General features: G+C 37.9%; 1 protein-coding gene across 4 annotated transcripts in view; it reads left to right on the forward strand.

Annotated features, from left to right (window-relative positions):
• Window positions 1–21,761, forward strand: part of DCL4 (dicer-like 4) — a 337,223-nt gene that overhangs the window by 138,538 nt on the left and 176,924 nt on the right. For all 4 annotated transcript variants that reach the window (XR_016355843.1, XR_016355845.1, XR_016355844.1 and 1 more), the window contains exon 11: window positions 21,192–21,384. Coding sequence is in view for 1 of the 4 variants with exons in the window: in XM_089798919.1 (XP_089655045.1) it covers window positions 21,192–21,384 (193 nt within the window). In the remaining 3 variants the exon portion in view is untranslated. The remainder of the gene's footprint in view (window positions 1–21,191; window positions 21,385–21,761) is intronic.

Genomic DNA, 21,761 nt, shown 5'->3' on the forward strand with positions numbered 1-21,761 from the left:
CTGTACGGCCTTCCATTTGTCTGTACATTGGCTATTGCCATCCATATGCCATTACAACACCCTTGAACTAGTCTCCAAATCACGTATGGAGTTCACCTGGTTGTCGAAATTGTCTGGAAAGAGATTTTCTAGTTTGTGTACAGGAATAGGACATTACATAGCGGAGCCTGAATTGCAGGGGAATTAAGAAGTATTCCCATTCGTTGGCCAGAATTGATTGAGAAGTCCTATTGGAGAAGTGGCAAGCTCTTGGATTTCTAATCTTTGGTTTTGGGAACCAACAGATTGACGACTCTATTGGGGAGAGTTGCTCGCAACAAGCGTTGTGCAGTTACCCAAAGTTTTAGATTTTGTAAGACTAGAACTAGAAGGTAGTTCTATTTGTTTGATTGAAAGCGTACTCTACTGGAAGTAAGAACCCGAAAAGATCATAAGTAAATACATTCCTCGAAAGAGGTGGCAACTCTATTCAATAAAATTTCATTTGGTAACTTTGCTGAGGGAGAAGACTCCGAAGGAAGCGATTGGATCGTGTACAATGGAGAATATGTACAATGATCAGGAAACTGATCTATGTTACACCATGGAGGAAGTAGAGATACACCCACTTGATGCCTTATTCAATTTGGAAAGATATGAAGGTGAGACATTGGCATACTTATTTATAAGGATGGTGGATATTTTTCGGGAAGTACTTTCAGACATCATGCCTCCACGCAAGGAATTGATAAGAAAGTTTCGTGAGTTGGGAATCTTGCCAAAAGATCCTGATTTGATGCTTCTCTTCCAAATATTGGATGAAAGTCTGAATTATATATCTCCTTTGGTTTCATATTTGAATTTAGAAAAGCAAGAAGATGAATCTGCAACACAATTCTTCATGAGAATGTTTAATGCTTATCAAGAAATACCTTTAGAATACAAACCTCCATCATGTGATCTTCTCTACAGGATGCTGGAATTAGGCGTCTTAAATGATCATCAATTTCTTAACTTTCTCAAACTTATGGATAATGAATTAGTTGCAGAGGAAAATAAATGTGAGACTGAAGTAACACACGAGTCTAATGATATTTCAGACTTAACTGGAGAAGAAATTTGGAGACAGTTTGAGGAGGAATCCAATTATGATGATACTTATATGCCTTCAAATGATAGTGAATGTGAGAATAAGGAAGAGGATTCTCTCAGTGTGGAAGAGATTTCAGCCTCGTTAGATCTAGAATATCAGAAGCATGTTGAGAAAAATGGCTCAAAATTTTTCTCGAATCATCATGTTGAGCAAGTTGATGGATTAGTACATTCTCAAGAGGTATTAGATGAAGGAGATAATAATTCCCAAGATACATAGAGTGAAGATGATATAGAATTGCATACGACATATGATAAAGAAGAAGTTTTAGGATATATTGCTGATGAAGATATCTGTCTTACTAGTCAAGAAGATGATGATTCCTAGAACGATGAATTTGATCCGGATGAAACTTCCCATGAAGATATGCCTGAATTCTCTATGTACCTAAATCCCTTGTTTGATTATGAAGCAGATGAAGAATTGTCTGAGTTCACTATGTTCTCAAATCCTTTATTTGAGGAAGATTTTCCATGCAGCCAAATCCATCAGCATCATGATGAAGATAGCAGGTCTGATTTTAAAATTGATGAAACTCATGAAGTGTATTCAGAAGGTGAAACATCTTTGAGTTCATCCTATGAGCAGGAGGTACATCAAACATGTGAAGGTGAGGTGGAATCAGCCATGCATAACGAGGAGGATGTGTTGAAGAACAGTTCTGAAGATTTTCTAAGTGTCACATCTGATGGAATTCCTGATGAGAGAAAGGTAGCATTTCCTGAATATGAACCATCTTTGAAACTTTCTTGTGAGGAAAAACACTATCTGGAGTGTAGAGATGGTACAGATTGTGTACATGAAGACACTCAAGCAGAAGAGCTTAATATAGTTACTTGTAAGGCTGATCAAGCAATAGGCTTGAGGGATCCTCCATTCAGCAAACATCATAGTGCAGTTGATGACCTTTCAAAGAATGAACAAAAGTCATACCACATTGATAAAGTAATAAGTGTTGCTCTTAAGAAGGATGCAAGTAATACATCAAGGTCTAAAGTGTTCAATGATCAAAACTATGTGTTTGATAGAGGGAAGAATCAATGTTCACTTTTTGGGGCGCCTGGGGCCACCCAATTTCACTGTGCATCTTGTTAAGCATGGATGCTTGGTCTGCTCCTCCAGAAATAGCTGGAATCTCATACTAGGGGCATATGTCTCCAGCAAGAGCCACTGATGGAACTCTAAAATTTGTCAAATTTTGAGAAATGTTAAGAGTCCCAAATATCATGTCAAAGACAGAATTTTCAGATCTTAATACTACTTATGTTCAAAGTTCAAACAATGTACTAATCAATAGAATGTTGGAGACTCGTGATTAAATATTGCTATTAATGAGCCATATCGCAAGTGTCAGCATTAATGTGGAAAGGAGGCTTGATATTTCATGAACACGATTTGAAAGGTTTTGACTGGGGCCTAATGACTGCAAAATATAACTAAAGTATTATATACCGTTGAATAAAAAGCATACAATTGAGTATACCAATAGTTCAACCTTTATGAAGAACATGTTTTATAAAATGTTTACATTGGATTGGATTCAAATCCTAGAAAGAAGCATAGTTTTGCTGGATAAAAGACCAATAAAATAAACTCAAATGTTATCAGGACTTGCCTGCTTGTACTTTGAAGATGCCATCAATACACATAATAAACAATAGCAGCAACTATATGGTGCACAAGAGGGCTATGGAATGAACCCATACGGAAATAATTCTTTTGAGTCTCACCCTATGATGTAATCCAGTTTCAAAGAAATAAATAAAGGATTAAACAACTAATTGCGGTACGATTTAGCAGATGAATCGATACTGTTTCATAGCTAACATACTTGTGATTTATTTCAGGCAGACTCTTCCTTATTCCACACAAAGCACCAGTCCATAACACTAGTATTCAGAATTGAAATAAGTTTTCTCAGACTACAAATGATAAGATGTATAACAGTTCTAAAATTATGTAATCTGGTTATTGTTGCTATCAGAATGGTGTGAGGTCAGGTGTTAAGCAAATGCCTTCAATTACCGAACTTGACACATAAACTTGTGGCATACCATCTCCAGTTGGGGGCATGAATCATGTGAGATGGAGAATCCTGTTGAAATGCACACAGTATCTATTCTATCAGGCATCTCATCATTTTCGTATGAATGATTAGAGAGGCTTCACGGATAGTAAAGAATGGATTACACCTCGAACTTCTTCCTGACGGAGAAGAACTCATTAGGAAGATATCAACCTTTTAACCTCCTTGTCTAAGGTTGCTCTTGATGAACTTTCGGACTCCCTCTGAAATTGATAGCAACCTTCTGACCTCATAGCATCAAGTCATGTCTTTATTCTTTAGCCTACACTAAGCTCTATTGTTTAATGCTCCTTGATCCAACATGTATCCATCTATCTAGGAATATCATGACCAAGATGTTTACCGTACAGGTAAAGTAAATGAACGCACACAGAAAGTAATAGCAGAACAGTAGCATAATATTCGCAATAGTAAGTGAATGACGATTTACAATGATCCCGGACGGGATATAAATACTACTGCCGAACCTTCCCGAAGGAGTCCGTCGGCCACAATTATTTTATCCGTTACAAACTATTTACCGCCGAACCGTCGGCTACAGAAACACCGCCGGACCGTCGGCTACAGAACATCGCCGGACCGTCGGCTACAGAAACACCGCCGGACCGTCGGCTACAGAATACAAAATACCGCTGGAACCATCCAGTCGGCTAACACCATCCCCCCAAAAAGAAAAGTCGTCTCCTGACGACTGACAAAATATCTGAGACAAATTAACAACAAAATACATTAATAGAGTGACTACAACAAGAGAAATCTGCTTCTGTCATATCACTTCCACATTCATCCCGTTACATCTGTAGCCTCTGTTAACACAATACTGTCTCCTCAAGCTGACCTTGATAGGCACTTGTGCTGCTTTCTCTGTTTTCAATTCCTCGGTACCCTAAGCCAAGTGTCGCTGCACTGCCTCCAACCGGATGATCAGCTCCTCCCGAGCTCTCTACGCATCCACCCAGACAGCCTCACAGCCAACACTTGCTCCCACTGCCTCTGGTACACAGAAAGTCCATGCCTGCAGCAACTTCAACTCTTCTCAACTAGTCAGACTCCTACGGCTGATATCCGCCACGACTGGGGGTCTAGGGGGCAACGCCCTCGGCAGGGTCGAGGGGCAGCGCCCCCGCGGGGTCCTGGGGCAGCGCCCTGGGTGCGCTCCCTGTCGCAGTACAGGGTGGGGTCGAGGGGCAGCGCCCCTCGCCGCCAAGACCAAATTAACACTTCGCAACCCACACAGGAATGCATGGATCACACCATTTCTGTCATTATCTGCCAATTCTGTACTCTTTCTGGCAACCACGAATGCGTCCCCTTCCCTTTGGCATCATCTGTCACTCATTTTGAAGAACTTGATTCTGTCGACGTTTTTTTTTTTCTTTTTTTCTTTTTTTTTTTTTTTAGTACTAAACCTTTGGCTCTGCGTCACCTGCGGCCTTCCTGTTCTCCCTGCGGCCTTTCTGTTCTCTCCGCGGCCTTTCTTTTCTCCCCGCGGCCTTTCTTTTTCTTCCCGCGACCCATTCTTCTCCTACCCGCGGCCTTCCTGTCGTCGCCCGCGGTCTTTTCTCTTACCGTCGGAGGCTGCTAAAAATTCTGGCGGAAATGATTGTAAGCCCGCGGCTATCATTGGCGGAGGATGCGAAAATTATTTGTGCCCACGGACCATTCTTCCACCGGTGGCTTACTGGCGAGGATTTTCTAAAATGTTATGCCCGCGGCTTCACACTCCGCGGGGGTCTCTTGCCCGTGGACCTGCGGAACTTTCAACTTCACTGGCTGCGGACAGCTGTTGCCCGCGGGGCCTCCAACTTCGACGCCCGCGGGGCCTTTCTTTCGGCCGCAGACAATTGTTGCCCGCGGGGTCCTCCAACCGCTATTGCCCGCGGGACCTCCAGAAGGTGTTGCCCGCGGGGTCTAACTTTCTCGTGGGGCCTCCGGCAGGTGCTGCCCGCGGGGCCACCGACGGATGTTGCCCGTGGGGCCTCCGGTAGGTGCTGCCCGCGGGGCTTTTCCACGGCTTTTTTTTTTTTAATTTCTTTTTTCCAATTTTTTTTTTTTTTCGTTTTCAACTTTTTTTTTTTTTTTTTTCAACTTTTTATTTTATTTTATTTTACACATCAAATGATAGAGGTACCTCCATTTTGCCTCCTGGCGTCATCCTTCTGCAACGACAACGGAGTCAGCTGGCCATCTTGTGACAGCGTGGAGTCTTCCTAGCACCATATATTTTGAATTTGGATCTGTTGACTGTCGGAGGTACCTTCTGCCTATCCAGGGTTGATAATCTGATCGCTCCATTGTCGCCGACCTTCCGAATCTGATATGGTCCAACCCAACTGCCCTTAAACTTTTCCACTTTGATTTCATTTTGACTGTCGTACGCCTTACATTTGTTTTGTGCCACCCCCGTCGCCCACTGTGCCTGCGGTCGTCGCACAACTGGATTATTTCCTTGCTGTCGGTGCCTTTCCACTAATTTTATGCTGCAGTGTGACTTTTTCTTTCCGCGCGGTCTATTCACCATGTACCGGACAGTGGAATCTTTCGTTTTTTTGTGTTCAAACTGTGTGTTCTTCCCCTCAGCTTTAGCCATAGCAGCTTTTCCTTCTTCCGCTTCCTTGCATTCCTGCGGACATTCATTTTCCTCCTTTTTCTCATCTTCGTCAACCCTTAGCATATTGCAACTCGGAAAGAGTTCGTAGTCTTCTATCTGCCAGTGGTAAAGGCCATTCACTGAGTCCAGGTCGTCGTCATTCGATCCTCCGTCAAGTCTCAATACTCCTTCTTCATCCGGTTCCATTCTCCTCTTTCCTTCATCATCACTCTCGCCTTCACTGTCAGAATCTGACAATGCTGCCTCCTCGGCAACCATTTGCGTGTGCAATTCAATTATGAATCTTTTGCCTCCGCGCTCCATTGATAGGGTATTGCGTTTCCAATCATGTTTTACTTTTGCTTGCACCAACCAATCCCGTCCCAGAATAGCATCATAGCCTTTTCTTTTTAATGGAATGACTACAAAATCCAATAAAAATGGTTGCGTACCAATTGTTACTAGTTGCGCTTTCAGAATTCCCAACGGTTTGATTCCATGTTGGTCTGCCGTGAGCAACTGAAATGCAGGTGGCCACAACGTCGGTTTTCCCAACTTCTTCCAAGTATCCTCCGGTAAGACATTCACGTCGGACCCTCCGTCAACAATTGTCTCTGTCAAAACATTTCCCAAAATCCCCATCTCAACGACCGTCGGATGCCGTCCGGAGGTGAGTGCCAGCAGCATTGGGTCTGTTGTCATTACTTCCCTACTATTCCTTCCTGTGTCCTCCAATGCTTTTGAAAACGGTTTATGATTCAAAATAGCCGTCTGTAACTGGGGCATTGTGAGAAGGAGGTCACTTATCTTGACCGGTATCTCCGTTTGTAAGATCTGCCGTACAATGCTTTGTTCTGCGAAGTTCTTTGCCAAGGTGCCGGTGATGTCCTTCAACTGAGATGTTTCCGCCGACGATGCCTTTGCAATGTCCGCCTGCACTTCCCCCACTTTTCTCTTTTCCTCCGCTTGCCTCCGTGTAATTGCCAAAACCTCGTCTACATCCGTGCCGACAGTGATCAAATTTACTCCAGCCTTTGGACACTTGGAATCTTCGTGATCGCCGGGTCCGCACCATCTGCATAATAATTTCGGTGTGTTTGCCACTGTACAATCTCGCGCAAAATGACCCCACAAATTACACGCTCGACATTGAACGATCGGCCGTCCGTTTGCATCATATTGGGTTTGACTTCGGCCTCCATTATTATTGTTATTATTTGCATTGTTGTTATTTTGCCCTCTGCTATTATTCCTATACCCTCCGGATGTGGCACCATTAATGTTTGCATTTCCGTTATTGCCCAACGGGGAAGTCTGCTGCATAAGAAGCACCTACGGAGATCCTCTTGTCTTCATGTTAAAAGGACAGTCCTTTGTCGAATGGCCCATGATCTGACAGATGTCACAGAATTGGTTCTTCGGGCACGATCCCTTAGTATGACCGTCGGTCTTACATTCCGTGCACCACAGTTCACTACCTTTTGGCTCCTTCTGCATGTTTTAAAACTTCTTCATCATTTGAACCATATCCTTCTGTAAGGCACGAACCTTTTTGCTACTACCTTCGTCATTGCTGCTATCATCTCCGACAGGCTCGTCGTCATCAGAATCAGAGGAGCTAGTTTTCTTCTTCTTTGTCTTCTGCGCACTTTCAAGGTCCAGTGCTCTGTTATAAGCATCGACATATGATGACGGTGGCACAATTTTCATTTTCCTCCGCAACTTCGAGCGTAGGCCGTCCACAAACCACCTTTTCTGCAATCCATCCGCTGGCTTGCTTTCCATTTTGTTAATTAAGTCTTTCAATCTCTTGGCGTAAACACGGACAGTTTCGTGCTTCCCTTGCTTGGTATTGAAAATTTCTGCTACGATTTCATTATCATCCCGTAAGAGTTTAAATTCAGCCAAAAACTCCTTTTTAATGTTATCCCATGTATCCAGCTTCTGCGGATCCATATCTGAAAACCAATCAATCGCGACACCCCGTAGGGTTGCCGGAAATTGCCTGGCCCATTCATCGGCATCTGTGATTCCATTTGCCCGCCAGATCGTCTCACATGTCTTACAATGTTGGAGGGGGTCGGCTGTACCATCGCCTTCAAATTTTGGTAATTTTTCTTTGGGTCCCGCCATAACTCTGGAGGTCGGCACTCCCACACCGGCAGTCGGCACTCCCACAGCGGCAGTCGGCACTCCCAAACCGTCAGTCTGAACTCCTACACCGACAGACTGGTGTCCCACACCGGAGGTGTCGACAGCTGCAAACCTTGGTGAAGACGAAGGATCCTCCGAAATTGTTTCCCGCGGAAGTCTATCCTGGACGAAGAGGTCACTCCATGCTCGTGCTTCGTTGGCACTGCGAGCCGTGCGAGTTGATGCTCTCCCGTCTGAATTTTCTTCCCTCGGCGAACACAAATTCAAGAACTCCTCCCGTGCTTCTTCCACCAATTCCACCCGCTGCCGAGTCTCCTCCAACAATTCCTCCGCACTTCGGTTTCCGTCGGCAATCCTCTGAAATCTTCGTCGGCGTTCGGCTTGCTGTGCTAGAATTAAATTCTCTTGCGCAATACGGATTCCATCTTTTCCCTTCGCCTTATTTCGATCCTTGTTAAGCTGATTTGGCATTAATCTTCATTCTTCCCACTTTCCAGATTCATAAGGCAACGGCGCCAAATGTTTACCGTACAAGTAAAGTAAATGAACGCACACAGAAAGTAACAGCAAAACAGTAGCATAATATTCGCAATAGTAAGTGAATGATGATTTACAATGATCCCGGACGGGATATAAATACTACTGCCGAACCTTCCCGAAGGAGTCCATCGGCCACAATTATTTTATCCGTTACAAACTATTTACCGCCGGACCGTCGGCTACAGAAACACCGCCGGACCGTCGGCTACAGAACATCGCTGGACCGTCGGCTACAGAAACATCGCCAGACCGTCGGCTACAGAATACAAAATACCGCCGGAACCATCCAGTCGGCTAACACAAGATATTTGCGTAAAGGCCAGCTAGTCTACATACATGCTTCATCATATAAATCATAGTCTTCTATCTTCAACAGTTTCCTTGCCACTAGAAAACCCATTTTATTGTCTCTTCCTCTGTACCAATATGATCAAGATCCTAAACAATCAATTGACGCAAATCCTCTAGTTGGTCTCCCTATCACCAAAGGATGTCTTGCTGACATAATCATATTTTGTTCCTAGAGTCTCTTATTATCTGACATGATTTACATGCGGCTGAAGGTGCTAGATCCAAGACCACTTCTGAACTACCATCATAAAATCGAGCCCTAGACCAAATAGTTATATGACCATCTTGAGATTAAAATAAAATTTCCTTGTAGTCCGTTCCCTCACCAAGAGAGTCCTCTTGTCTCAAAGCATCCATGAGGAATAATGAAACTTAACAATTGCTTCGGGATAAGTTAAGGGTTCAGTATCCGGTCCATCCTCAAGTTTCATCAATTTAAATATTTGGGAACTCTTGATGAATCCATTTGTTGTTATTTCCAAACTACCCTGCCGCTAACTAGCACACAGTACACTAATCCGAAATCCATCCAAATGATTCAAAGAGAGTAGAATAAGCACTTTAGAATTTCTCAGTCTAGGAGTCTTTGGAATTTGTCCAAGACTCAAGCAGAGATCCGTTTTAAATGACCTGTATAAATCTTTATAGGAACAAACTTTCTCAATATTCTGTTACATGTAATATCATGCTTCCTTACAGAGAAATCAGTCATAAAATGTTTAAATATCTTTAATACTTCCTTTTGTATGCCGCAGACCACTAACACACCCACAAACCTCAATTTTCGAATAAATAAGGATAATATATCTGTGCATGTATGTATGTTGGGTGAATTTGTTCCACCAAATTTAGTGGCAACTATCTCTCGCTTCCTTATCCAATCCAATGGTATGACAAATGGCAGAAAACAAATGAAACCAACGTGTCCTCATCTTCCTTTATGTAGAGACAAATATCTATTTCTTTATGAACATTGTGAATAGATTTTTATTCATAGATATATGGGTGGAGCCATTATATTTCCGCTGAAGGTTGATATACTCTTTCAACATCGTGCTGTTAAACATTAGCCTCCACAGTCTATAATATGTGTACTTGATACCCTATGTTCTTTTGCATCCCTTCGAAATCTTCAAATGTTGGATTTTGTATCTAGAAGGTTCTTTGTAATCTATAGACTATCTCAGATTTTGACACCAGTAACTTGGGCTAGAGTTGCATCCAAACACTTGGACAACCACTACTGATTTGTCCTCAATTAGAAATATCAAGGATTTTTTGTTAATTGTCACATAGAATTACAGATGTATTTTTATTATTGTTTGCAAAGGATGAGATTATTTAACTGCAGATGGTGCCAATGAAATGATTGAATATTTAATAGTGTGCCTGTTCATGTTATACAATAGTGTTCATTGGTCCCTTTTCAAAATAGAGTGAACTACGTCTTACAAACACCAATTGATAAATATGTCTTCCTCTAATTAATCTACTAGTTACAATGAGTAAAGTGGTGATCTATGATATTTCCAGAACACATAGCCTACTTAAAGATAGCGGCGACAATGATCCTACATATTGCACATAATGCCTAGCAATAGTCCTTGAGCAAGTTATAAGATATTCTGCATTTATAGATTTCTTATCAAGAATTTTGCCTCTGTCTGTAATTAGCTGAAGCATTGAGGACTTGTATTTTGAAGATGATTTGAATAGGATTCTAATACAAGACATTATTTTTAGATATTTCAATCTGAGGTTTTCAGTTGTATTCACCGTAAGAGGTATGATCTGGTGATGTTGTAAAGTCTTGTCATAGTGTGTCGATGTTGCAAGGCCTCTTCTCTGTTAGACCAAACTCTGATTATGACACCTCCAATTTCCCATTGTGGAACCCAAAGCACTGTTTGTTTAATCCATGATTCAGCTTCCTTTCTCACTTAATGCGCAGCGTCTTACCTTGAATTTCAAGTTTTGTGCTGACAACTCAATTGGGCACCTATTGAATCTTTGCCGCTAAATTGTATTGCCCTCGTCTAGAAATTCCCAGGGCACCGGTAGATAGCGTTGGCTGATTTGGTGCTGGTTGGATTTCAAATACCAATGACAGTGATTCGATTTATTAAATGCTGTCTTGCTGACAAGATCCCAGGCACTGGGCAATATGTATGGTGTCATTAATTTGAAAACAAACTGTTTTTTAAGAGCACACGACTTTAGTGGGAGTGCTATCTGCGTTGTATGCTCTGTGCTCTACACTCCCATCCCATCATTTATCCCAAGCTTCTGCCTTCCTGTCCCCACCTACGGATTGTGACTCTTCAATAATCAATTATGCTTACGATTCTCTTCTTTTCACGACAGTTTAATTTTTTTGTTCTATTATAGTCTGAATATTTAATCGTTCATAAAATGTTTTGTCAATAAAATGTTCAGAATAAATATTATCCTCCAAAATTTAATTTAAATGTTAGATTTTCCTATTAAAAATAGCTCCTCCAGAATTGTCACCTGCTCTGATACCATGTTAAAGATCTCAATGTATGTATGAATTAATTTATTGCTGTAACTCATAATAGCACTTGTTTTTATTTCTGTGTGTTTCAAGTTATCTTCTCAATATATATATATCTCTTCTTTTTACGATAGTTTAATTTTTTTGTTCTATTATAGTCTGAATATTTAATCGATCATAAAATGTTTTGTCAATAAAATATTCAGAATAAATATTATCCTCCAAAATTTAATTTAAATGTTAGATTTTCCTATTAAAAATAGCTCCTCCAGAATTGTCACCTGCTCCGATACCATGTTAAAGATCTCAATGTATGTATAATTAATTTATTGCTGTAACTCATAATAGCACTTGTTTTTATTTCTGTGTGTTTCAAGTTATCTTCTCAATATATATATATATATATTGAGAAGATAACTTGAAACACACAGAAATAAAAACAAGTGCTATTATGAGTTACAGCAATATATATATATATATATATATATATATATATATATAGATTAAGAGACATGTCTCCATAGAGACACGTCTCTTTAACATTCATTCCTGTTGGTCGGAGTTTCCCTGTGGAGAGAATAAGCGAAAAGAGATTTGTTAACAGGATTTGCAGGTTGTGGCAAGATATCTTCAAGGTAGTATTCAATGGGACAAATGCTAATTCTTTCAAAGCATCGATACAGGAAGAAAAAACAAAATTCTCAGCATCAATACCATTTCCAGAAATAAGAAGGAGCTTTTCTGAGAGAATGTGGAAATCAAAGACATAAATATTTGATTATCATAGTCAAAATTATGAATCAGTGACTACTGAGAATATTTGGTCTCTAGCTTCAGTTGTCAAAGTTCTGAGTAAATAATACTAGAGTTTCCTGAAGAAGTAAATCTGAACACTTACCTTTGATAAGTGTGTGGTCTGCTGTTTCATCTGGAGGCGTTATCTACTAAAGTTGTTGGCCATAAATTTTGTCTTGTAAAACATATTGTTAGGAAGATTAAAGGAGAGTAAGCACAAAGATTTACATACTAGTCAATAGGAATAAGTAATTCTGGAACAATATTGCTGTGTTATTATTGTTGCTGGGATAAGAATCTGAAAGTTACATGCTGGCTAAATCGTTTTTGAGATTGGACAGTAAGTTTTCTCTTCTTTTAGAATGGTGTACAAGCTGAAGGACTGTCAGTGGTAGCCACTCAAGCTAGAGGAAAATTGAAGAAAGTCGGGAGAATGTTTTTCTTGGCAGAGCAAAGTTGAGTTTTTTAAACTCTTACCAAGTGTTTGCAGCTTCTAGGAACCAGTCTTTGACTGCTAGATATAGTGTAAGACTTCCAGGGGGATCGTTTTCTGATAAGTGGGTAACCTAGTGATGGACATGGGTGTTATAGGCAGCCGAAACCTGCAGACCAGCCTCTGAACAACATGCACAATGAAGGTGTGTGCTGAAGTTCTTGATACTGTAAAGTTTTGTGCATTCAGTCATACCAGGTTTGCAAACACGTCCTTTTCCTTAACTGTATTGAAGAATCATTCTGAAATAAATCTGATATATATATATTCTGGAAGTTTGGGAAGGTCAGGTACTTAGATTAATGTTTGAGCAAATGTTAGGGTGTTCGACAGTAAAATTAATCCTGTGAGATGTGTTTTCTCTTGTTGATATGAGCTGTTACATTGCTTTGCCAAAACAATACTCCTCTAATACATTGCAAACAGACTGTTGACACAATTCCTATAGGCCAAAATGGTCAATTAAACAACAGACGGTCATCCCATTACAATTGTTATTTATCAGTGAATCTATGCAAACAATTTGACCAAATTACAAGGCAGACTTTAGTTTCAAAAAAGGGGTTCCTATAGTGACAAATCTAAAACTAAGGTACCAAGTTCTCTCCAACAACCCTCAAAGTTGTTAAAGTAACTAAGATCGTTTCTGCAAATGTAGAATCATGGCCATTGTTATTGATGATTTTCAAATGTAGATTTGGATCTCATGTAAATATGAGAGGAGGAGACATTTCTCTTCATGTCTCTTCAAGAAACATGTCCCTATATTTAATAATCATTTAGTTAATAAATAACTATATGTAAAACTCACCTTTAAGCATATATATAATATTAATATATTAACCATATATGTAATATATTATTATATTATTATATAATAATAAATAATACATAATATATATAATATATATTATATTGCATATATATATATATTATATAAGATATATAGTGCATAATATATAAGAGATTTATCTTAAAGATAATTTACCATCAACGAGGTATCTCATGATAAAATCAATTCGACAAAAGCTACAACAAAGTCATGTCTCGTAGGGACATGACTCTACTTGGCCAAAGGCCACGTAGGGTCATGTCCCTACTTGATCACCATCGGTGTATAAGTAGATACAATTAGTTTGCTTCTCAATCAACAATCATGTGGTGGTAAAACACTTACATTCAGGAACTTCATAACATAATAGTCTCTTCTGATTATAAGAGCCCGATTAGTTAAGTCATTTATAAATAAATAGACATATATATATATATATATATATATATATAAATGAGACATAGAACAATGTTCATATAAATCATGAATACAAATACTCAATGTAATGAGTATATCACTTCGACTGATGCTATACTTCAACACTCTATTAGCAAGGGAGAAGTGACAAAAACATTTTATGGGAGCATCACCTAGATCCAATGAGTGCTAAGGGTTCCATTTATTCTCATGAGAGATGGATTCATATTGAATCACTACTCATGAAACATGGGTCATCGAGTTTGACTCAAAATCACACAGTTAAATCCTGATATTCACATCACAATTTGACTAGCTGTGGAAATTATCTCCTACTTATCAATTTTATGGGATATCAGTATCAAGGATATCTATACATAACATATTATCTAATTTTAACACTCTGAAATAGTGACTTGTCAAATAACTGTAATCACAATGTCATAAATGCTATCATAACATATATTATGATCTTTGATTATTCGAAACAATATCCAGTGTAATCATAATGCTATCGTTATTAATGATTTCCGGCATATTTGGAACACAAACTATCATAATAATAGGCCTATCATTTGACAAAGATTTCTTATTGTTTGTTCGTTATCATGGTTTTTGGCAAAATTCAGCCCAAAAAACCATGATAACAGGTCCACCATTTATAAGATCATCATCTTACAATGGTTACCTTCTATTTATATATGTCAACGAAAGATCGTCACCTTTCATTACATATCATATGTGAAATAGTAACTACCACGAACCCAGTAATAGGGTGGTACAAAGGGCTTTCGCCTTTTATTTCTCTCTCATAGAGGAGAGCACATTATAAAGAATTTATCTTAGAACTTCTCATAGAGAAGATATCATCCACAAAGGATTGCATCTCAAAATTTCTCCCTCTGAACGTTGATCTTGGGAAGTCAAGTCCTCTTGTTACTTCCTTAGAAACTCTCTTTACCCAGGGATGCATGTCTAACTCATCACTCCCTGATGATATGCGTAGGAGTAAGTCCATCAACATCATGTAGTCATCCACATGTATTTCTAAACTCCCTTTGAATATAAATCTTTTAAGCTCTTGCATTGCCTATGACACTGACATGTATTTCTAAACTCCCTCTGAATATAAATCTTTTAAGCTCTTGCATTGCCTATGAAGAAGTGTCATACTCCCTCTTAATGTAGAAAAATCTCATAATCTTAATCATCATGCTCCCTCTTAATGTAGAAGAATCTCATAATCTCAATCATCAAAGATGAGAGCCTTATTTTATTCATCTTGATCATTAGGTTTGAGTTCGTCTAGTATCTGGTAGTATGTGTAAAGTACCAACTTTCTTTTCCTGTAAGAATATCCTTAGACATAAAGGAAAAGATCAAGGCAAATAACCCTTATAGTATGTGTAGAATTACAAATAAGAGAGACTACAAAAAGTAGATAAATGTAAAAGATAAGAAAACTACTTATCTGCGCATGAAGATTCAAAAATTGTCTTTTTAGATTATTTGAGAATGAAACATCTCCCCTCTAATTAAGGTTCAAGTGGGAATCAAACATTGATTTTTATTCACCCCACAATGTAAAATTTCCATTCATTAAGCTTAATAGTAGAAGCAAACACAAACTCGTCCACAATACGCAAATATCTTGATTGAGTATGATTGTGCCACTTGAATGACTCTACAACTCATACGTCAAGTTTCATTTATCAAAGAGAGACTTGTAGATAGTTTAATTAAAGTCACAACTTTCTTATGATGTACACAAGGGGTAGGCCCATTCACATAGTTGCTTGAATTACAATCCTCTTGATTGTTACAACTTATCGATCACTGGATAATCCATCAAAACATGGTTTACTTCCTCTGAATCTCAATCTCCTCTTCCTGCAATAACATTCTCGGAGGAAAAGATAAAAGCAAATAGCTCTAACAGTATGTATAAAAATACAAATAAGAGAGACTAATTATGCTTCAATAAACATATATGCATAATAATAATCGAATCAATTCTTTAATATTGAAAATACCTCTAGTCCTGAGATATAAATCATTTCTATATTAACAATTATTTGATAAAATTCATAACATTCCTATCTATCTATCTATATATATATATATATATATGCATACATAATGACATATTTTATTTGTACAAGGTAAGGTGTATAAATAAATATAATTGCATGTACATTGTATGCAACTATAGTATATTCTTTAACATTAGAAAGAACAAGTTGTAATCACATTAGATAGACATCATATAATCACTATATAGTTAGACTGAATCCTATTCTTATTATTATATTTCACAGCAACATTACAAGTTATTGTTACCAACTCCATACTTATAATACCAACTACATTTTATAACTAAGAATTGTTAGTGAATTATATATCCCTTCCTTACATATGTTTGTTCCTATTTTCATGTCTAATCATATCTTATAACATATATTATATTGCTAATATACAAATCATCATACCTCTTTCCATTGACGATGGGACCCTTGCATGTATAACTTGTACTTACGCTGTGGAGTTTGTGGATCTCAGGTAATCTTTCCACGATTTCTCTTTTCATTCACTCCCCTCTGCCATAGTAAGTTTGACCAACAAATATAAAGTCTACGTATAACACTTTCTTCTACTACGATGCAAGGTTGACATTCCCATATATATATCTTCTTGTCATTATATATAATCGCCCCTCTCGACATCCTCTCTGTGTCAGGGGTAGGCTGAGGGCCTTCGCCGTAAGGTATTTATCAAGCAAGTCAAGCCCCTGGACCAAGTTGGTAACCAAATGACACTAAAGCATTCTAGATTGTTGTCGGTTTGAAGTATGATATATATTTTCTATTCTTCTGTTTGTTTATATTTTCCCTCCAGAGGATATGTCTTTCCCTCCATGTGATGTTTATCATACTTGGACTCTGTGATTTATCATGTCTCGGTGCTGTGGAATATATGCCAAAATTCATATGATGGTGAGGTCGTGCGGAAGGTGTTGTAGGCAGGTGCGTTGAACAAGTTGATCATGATAGTTCAGATGGGATGCTCCGAGCAAACGAGACATAAATCAATCAAGTTGCTCAAGCTTTCCAAGGCCTATTCAAATGATTGGGAATGTGTGGAGACCCTCCACTTGCTTCATGTCAAGCGCTCTTTCTAAATTGAGAAATCTTGGTGGTCTCCTCATTGACGAATGTAGAGACCGTGTAATGTAAATATGGACAATTTATTAGGGGTTACAATTTTGATAACTATCCAATTGATTTGTTTGCATTATTTCCATACTGCTTAATGAGATTCTTGATTGTACTATAATCAAAAAGAATTTACAGAAGCTTTCGGCTAAAAGTATAGGCTGAAAAAACACAAAATCAAACCCTAATATAGAACCCGCAACAAGCTTGGGACCAAGTCCACCTCCGAATTTAGTTAGTTATAATTCATAGTACCCAATAAAAAGACAGAGATATGGAAAGCAATGGCAACTTCCAGTCTCTAAAAGTTTTGTACTCATCCTTTAGGTTATATGGTGAATTAAGAAGTTGTTCCTGTGTTGTACACTTCCTTTAGCGGCAACTGTAATCAATAATGCATTCAATGCTATGTAAATCTAGTCCATCTACAGTGAACCATTGAGGACCATCCATTTGAATGCAAAAGTTTTCACATCATCAAGTAGAGTCTTTGTTTTTCTACATTTGCAGCATGGCTCTGATACCATGTTAAAGTAACTAAGATTGTTTCTGCAAATGTAGAATCATGGCCATTGTTATTGATGATTTTCAAATGCAGATTTGGATCGCATATAAATATGAGAGGAGACATGTCTCTTCAAGATACATGTCCCTATACTTAATCATCATTTAGTTAATAAATAACTATATGTAAAACTCACCTTTAAGCATATATATTGTATTAATATATTAACCATATATGTGATATATTATTATATTATTATATTATTATATAATAATATATAATGCAGAATATATAATATTATATTATATTACATATATAATATAGATATTATATATATAAGATATATAATGCATATATATAATATATATTATATTACATATATAACATATATTATATTTATAAGATATTTATCTTAAAGATAATTTACCATCAATGAGGTATCTCATGATAAAATCAATTCGACAGAAGCTACAACAAAGTCATGTCCCATAGAGACATTTCTCTACTTGGCCAAAGGCCATGTAGGGTCATGTCCCTACTTGATCACCATCGGTCTATAAGCAAATACAATTAGTTTGCTTCTCAATCAACAATCATGTGGTGGTAAAACAATTACATTCAGGAACTTCATAACATAATAGTCTCTTCTGATTATAAGAGCTCGATTAGTTAAGTAAAGTCATTTATAAATAAATAGACACACACACACACACACATATATTCTTATCAATAATATGAGACATAAAACAATGTTCATATAAATCATGGATACAAATACTCAATGTAATGAGTATATCACTTCAACTAATGCTATACTTCAACAAAAGTCAGGTTCGATTCTGTACAAAGTCTGGTCCTTGTCAAATTCTCTTGTAGAATGTGCTAGAGGAACCTGGGAAGAATTTGCAGTGAATTTTGAAGAATTTGCTGCCCGGCGGCCAAACCTGGGCTCAATTTGCATATTTTTTATTGTCTAATTTGGTCTTTTGATCCTCCCAACCCTAAAATGACCACTAAAAAGACCAAAAAATGGTCTTTATGTCATTTATGAATGGAAATGAATAGTTTCTTTTAGAGGAAATCCAAATGGACAGTAGGTGACATTCAAATTGACAATTATAGAGGAATTTCTTTAAAAAAATATATCGTTGAATCCAGGGCTTAAGATTTAAATTTGACCTTTTGATCTAGCTTGGTTAGAAATCTTGTACCCAATACAAAATAAAAATTCAGATAACAGCCCTGATCTTTTGGCAATTCCTTTCATTCTCAAATTGTTCCCTTGATATGGAAATATATTCCATGCATGTGACCAAGCAAGTGTATCATGTTGTATGTGTGGCTAAATGATGCAATTGATATCCTATTGAGCTGAAACATAGACATGGTGGTTTATTTTGCTATGTTGTTTTACTATTAGCATAGTAAATTAGAATATAAGAACAGAGATCCCGAATATTAGAATATTAGAATACAAGCATTTTTCATCTATCTTTTTCGAAGAAAGACATCTGCTTTTTTTTGGTACAGAGGGAGAAGTTCACCTCCATCTTCTCAGCTCTGTAATTTTCCCTCTTTTTCCTTGGCTTTGCTTTTGCCATCGCTTCTGCAAATGCCAACGAGCGCAGTCCTTCATCGACAGATATCTTGTAGACTGCACTCAAATTCTTGGCCTGTGCGAGCATTAAATTCCTGCAGCTCCTGTGCTACATTTCCTCGATTCTGGCTGTCTTGGAAGTCCTCCCACAATACCTTGTCATCATGTTTATTTAATGAGACTGCCCATTTTGACAGTGCATCAGCCACCTTATTTCCGTTGGTTTAAACATGGGAGATTTTAAATTTCTCAAAAGTTTCTAACGTTCTTTTTGTTAGAAATCTGGTAGTTGCGTGAGAGCTCATTCATACCTGTGTAGCTCAGAAGTTCATTGGAGTGCCTGCCATTCTGAGATGCTATCGTGTCTGAGACTTTGTCACCTCTCGCTCTATCCTTTTGCTACACTTGACGATGAGGTGTATGCTCTCATCATGGGGTCGTATCTGTCTTCGTTCTCCTGCTAGTGATATGTCACGGCCTCTTACTCTATGGCCCAGCTGCTCTCTTGCAAACCATTACTTCTCTCATATTTACACTGGCTGTCAACATTTCTTTCTCTGTTGAGAAAGTATGACTTGGCTCAATGGGTGAGATGGCTCGTCATCATGGTCTCGCATTGTTTTGAGTTCTGATGTTTCGTATGTCATGGTCACCATCAATGCTTCGATATATTTCAGTTATGACCGTTACAGAAGCTCGATTGTATTTGTTGGCATTGTGCGAAAACATTGCTATGCTGGCAATTTAGTATGATTTCCGTGCCACTCAGCTGCCACGTTTCATTCATTATGATCGATAGTTTATCGAAGTCAAGGTCTATGCAACTTCATTACTATGGTCGGTTGGCATTCAGGGAGCTGGGTGCTTGTGTACATGTTCTATCAGGAGCTGGGTGTCTGAGTGAATGGTATAGATACTGTAGGATCTAGTGGTAATAAAGTGTGAGACTCTTGACATTTGTTTTGTGTGGTCAGTTCATATTTTATGTCTCAAAGTCAGAGAAGACTGTTATGAGTATGTTAGAAGTGTAGAGAATTTCAATTATTCTTAAAGTCAGAGAAGTCCACGATTTTGCTTTGTACTGGATGTGAAAGTATTCTGCATCAGGTTTATTCTCAGCTTTGTAAGAGTTGTCCTTGCTTGAAAAGTTCCTTGTATAATCCCAGATGTCATAAGCATATTCTTCTTGAATGTTCAATACATGGTTCAGAGGAACTTGGTCTTTGTGTATATGATCTATATATTATCGATTATTGTGCATGTCATAATCATTGTGAAGTGTCTGCGAAATACTTATGGTTTCATATATTCTGCACTCTGTATAAAAGCTTATTGATTGATGGTTGAGAGCCATCAGGCATAAGCATAAGGTTATTGTATTTGTTTTGAGCATACAATAAAGGATCTTATTTTGTGGGGCTGGGTTTTCCACCTTCATGTCGAGGGTTTTACCAGGATAATCTTCTGTGTCCTTAGTTCTTTGTGTTTTGTATTTCAGTACTTTGCATTTCTCGTATTCTGATTTGAAAACTTTAACACCTTTAATTATTTTAGTAAATTTATTTATCTTGCATATTTGTGATTCTTCATTTACTTGTGTTGATTATAATTTGGGAATTGTCTGCTCAATGAAACTTTGATATTGCTATTTTTCTCACTAAATTTAAAGGCAAGTAAAGCTTCTTGGATTTCAGCATTGTTAGTGGATCACTTCTTACGCTTTTTGTGGTTGGTCTGTTCTGTTGTATTGACAATGCCTGGGAATTTAATATGAGTTGGCTGCAAATCATGTGTGTTTCCCTGATTTTCAGAGATGTGTCCAACATGTAGAAGAGCCAAGACTAATGTAAATGCAGGCACAAATTTCAGAATTACTAGTTTGATATTTTCAGAGTTTTTGTGTTGTAAAATACTATTTGTTTTAAAGATGAAAGCTGATGATAAACCTGATTTTGTAACCTTTTCTTTTCAGGAGCAAAAAGGATGTGAAATGCATTATTTTTGTGAAAAGGATAATTGCAGCACAATTACTAGTACAAATTATTAATCATGTAGAAGTAATGGATGTTTGGCAAAGTGATTTTCTTGTTGGGCATCATTCTGGGTTGAAAGCAATGTCACGAGCAAAGATGAACACAATTGTTCATGATTTTCGTTCTGGCAAGGTGATTTTTAACTTTTTGAGAAAAGGGAGTTATATGCTCTGAATTTAATATTTCTCTCTCTGTTCTTATATTCTAATTTTTAACAGTTGTACACAGCTTTTACAACCTTAGACACTGACTTGATTGGTGATTTTAAATTATTCATTGTTTGCCCAAATGTTTGATTTCAAGGTCAGTGTGAGCAGAACCTGCACTGCAAATGCAACATGAACTTCCAGTAGCTTTCATTTTCAATGATGAAAAAATCCCTAATCATATTTTTTTTTGTATTTTTGCAAACATTTGACAAAATCCCAAATGATTAGCATTTCAAGGAACGCGATTTCACAAAACATAAACAACTAGGTGCTACATATGCTTACTGTAAGTCAACTGAA

The sequence above is a fragment of the Cupressus sempervirens genome, chromosome 9, assembly GCF_028749045.1.
Source record: "Cupressus sempervirens isolate cs-2001-9-10 chromosome 9, ASM2874904v1, whole genome shotgun sequence".
NCBI classification, from domain to species: Eukaryota; Viridiplantae; Streptophyta; class Pinopsida; order Cupressales; family Cupressaceae; genus Cupressus; species Cupressus sempervirens.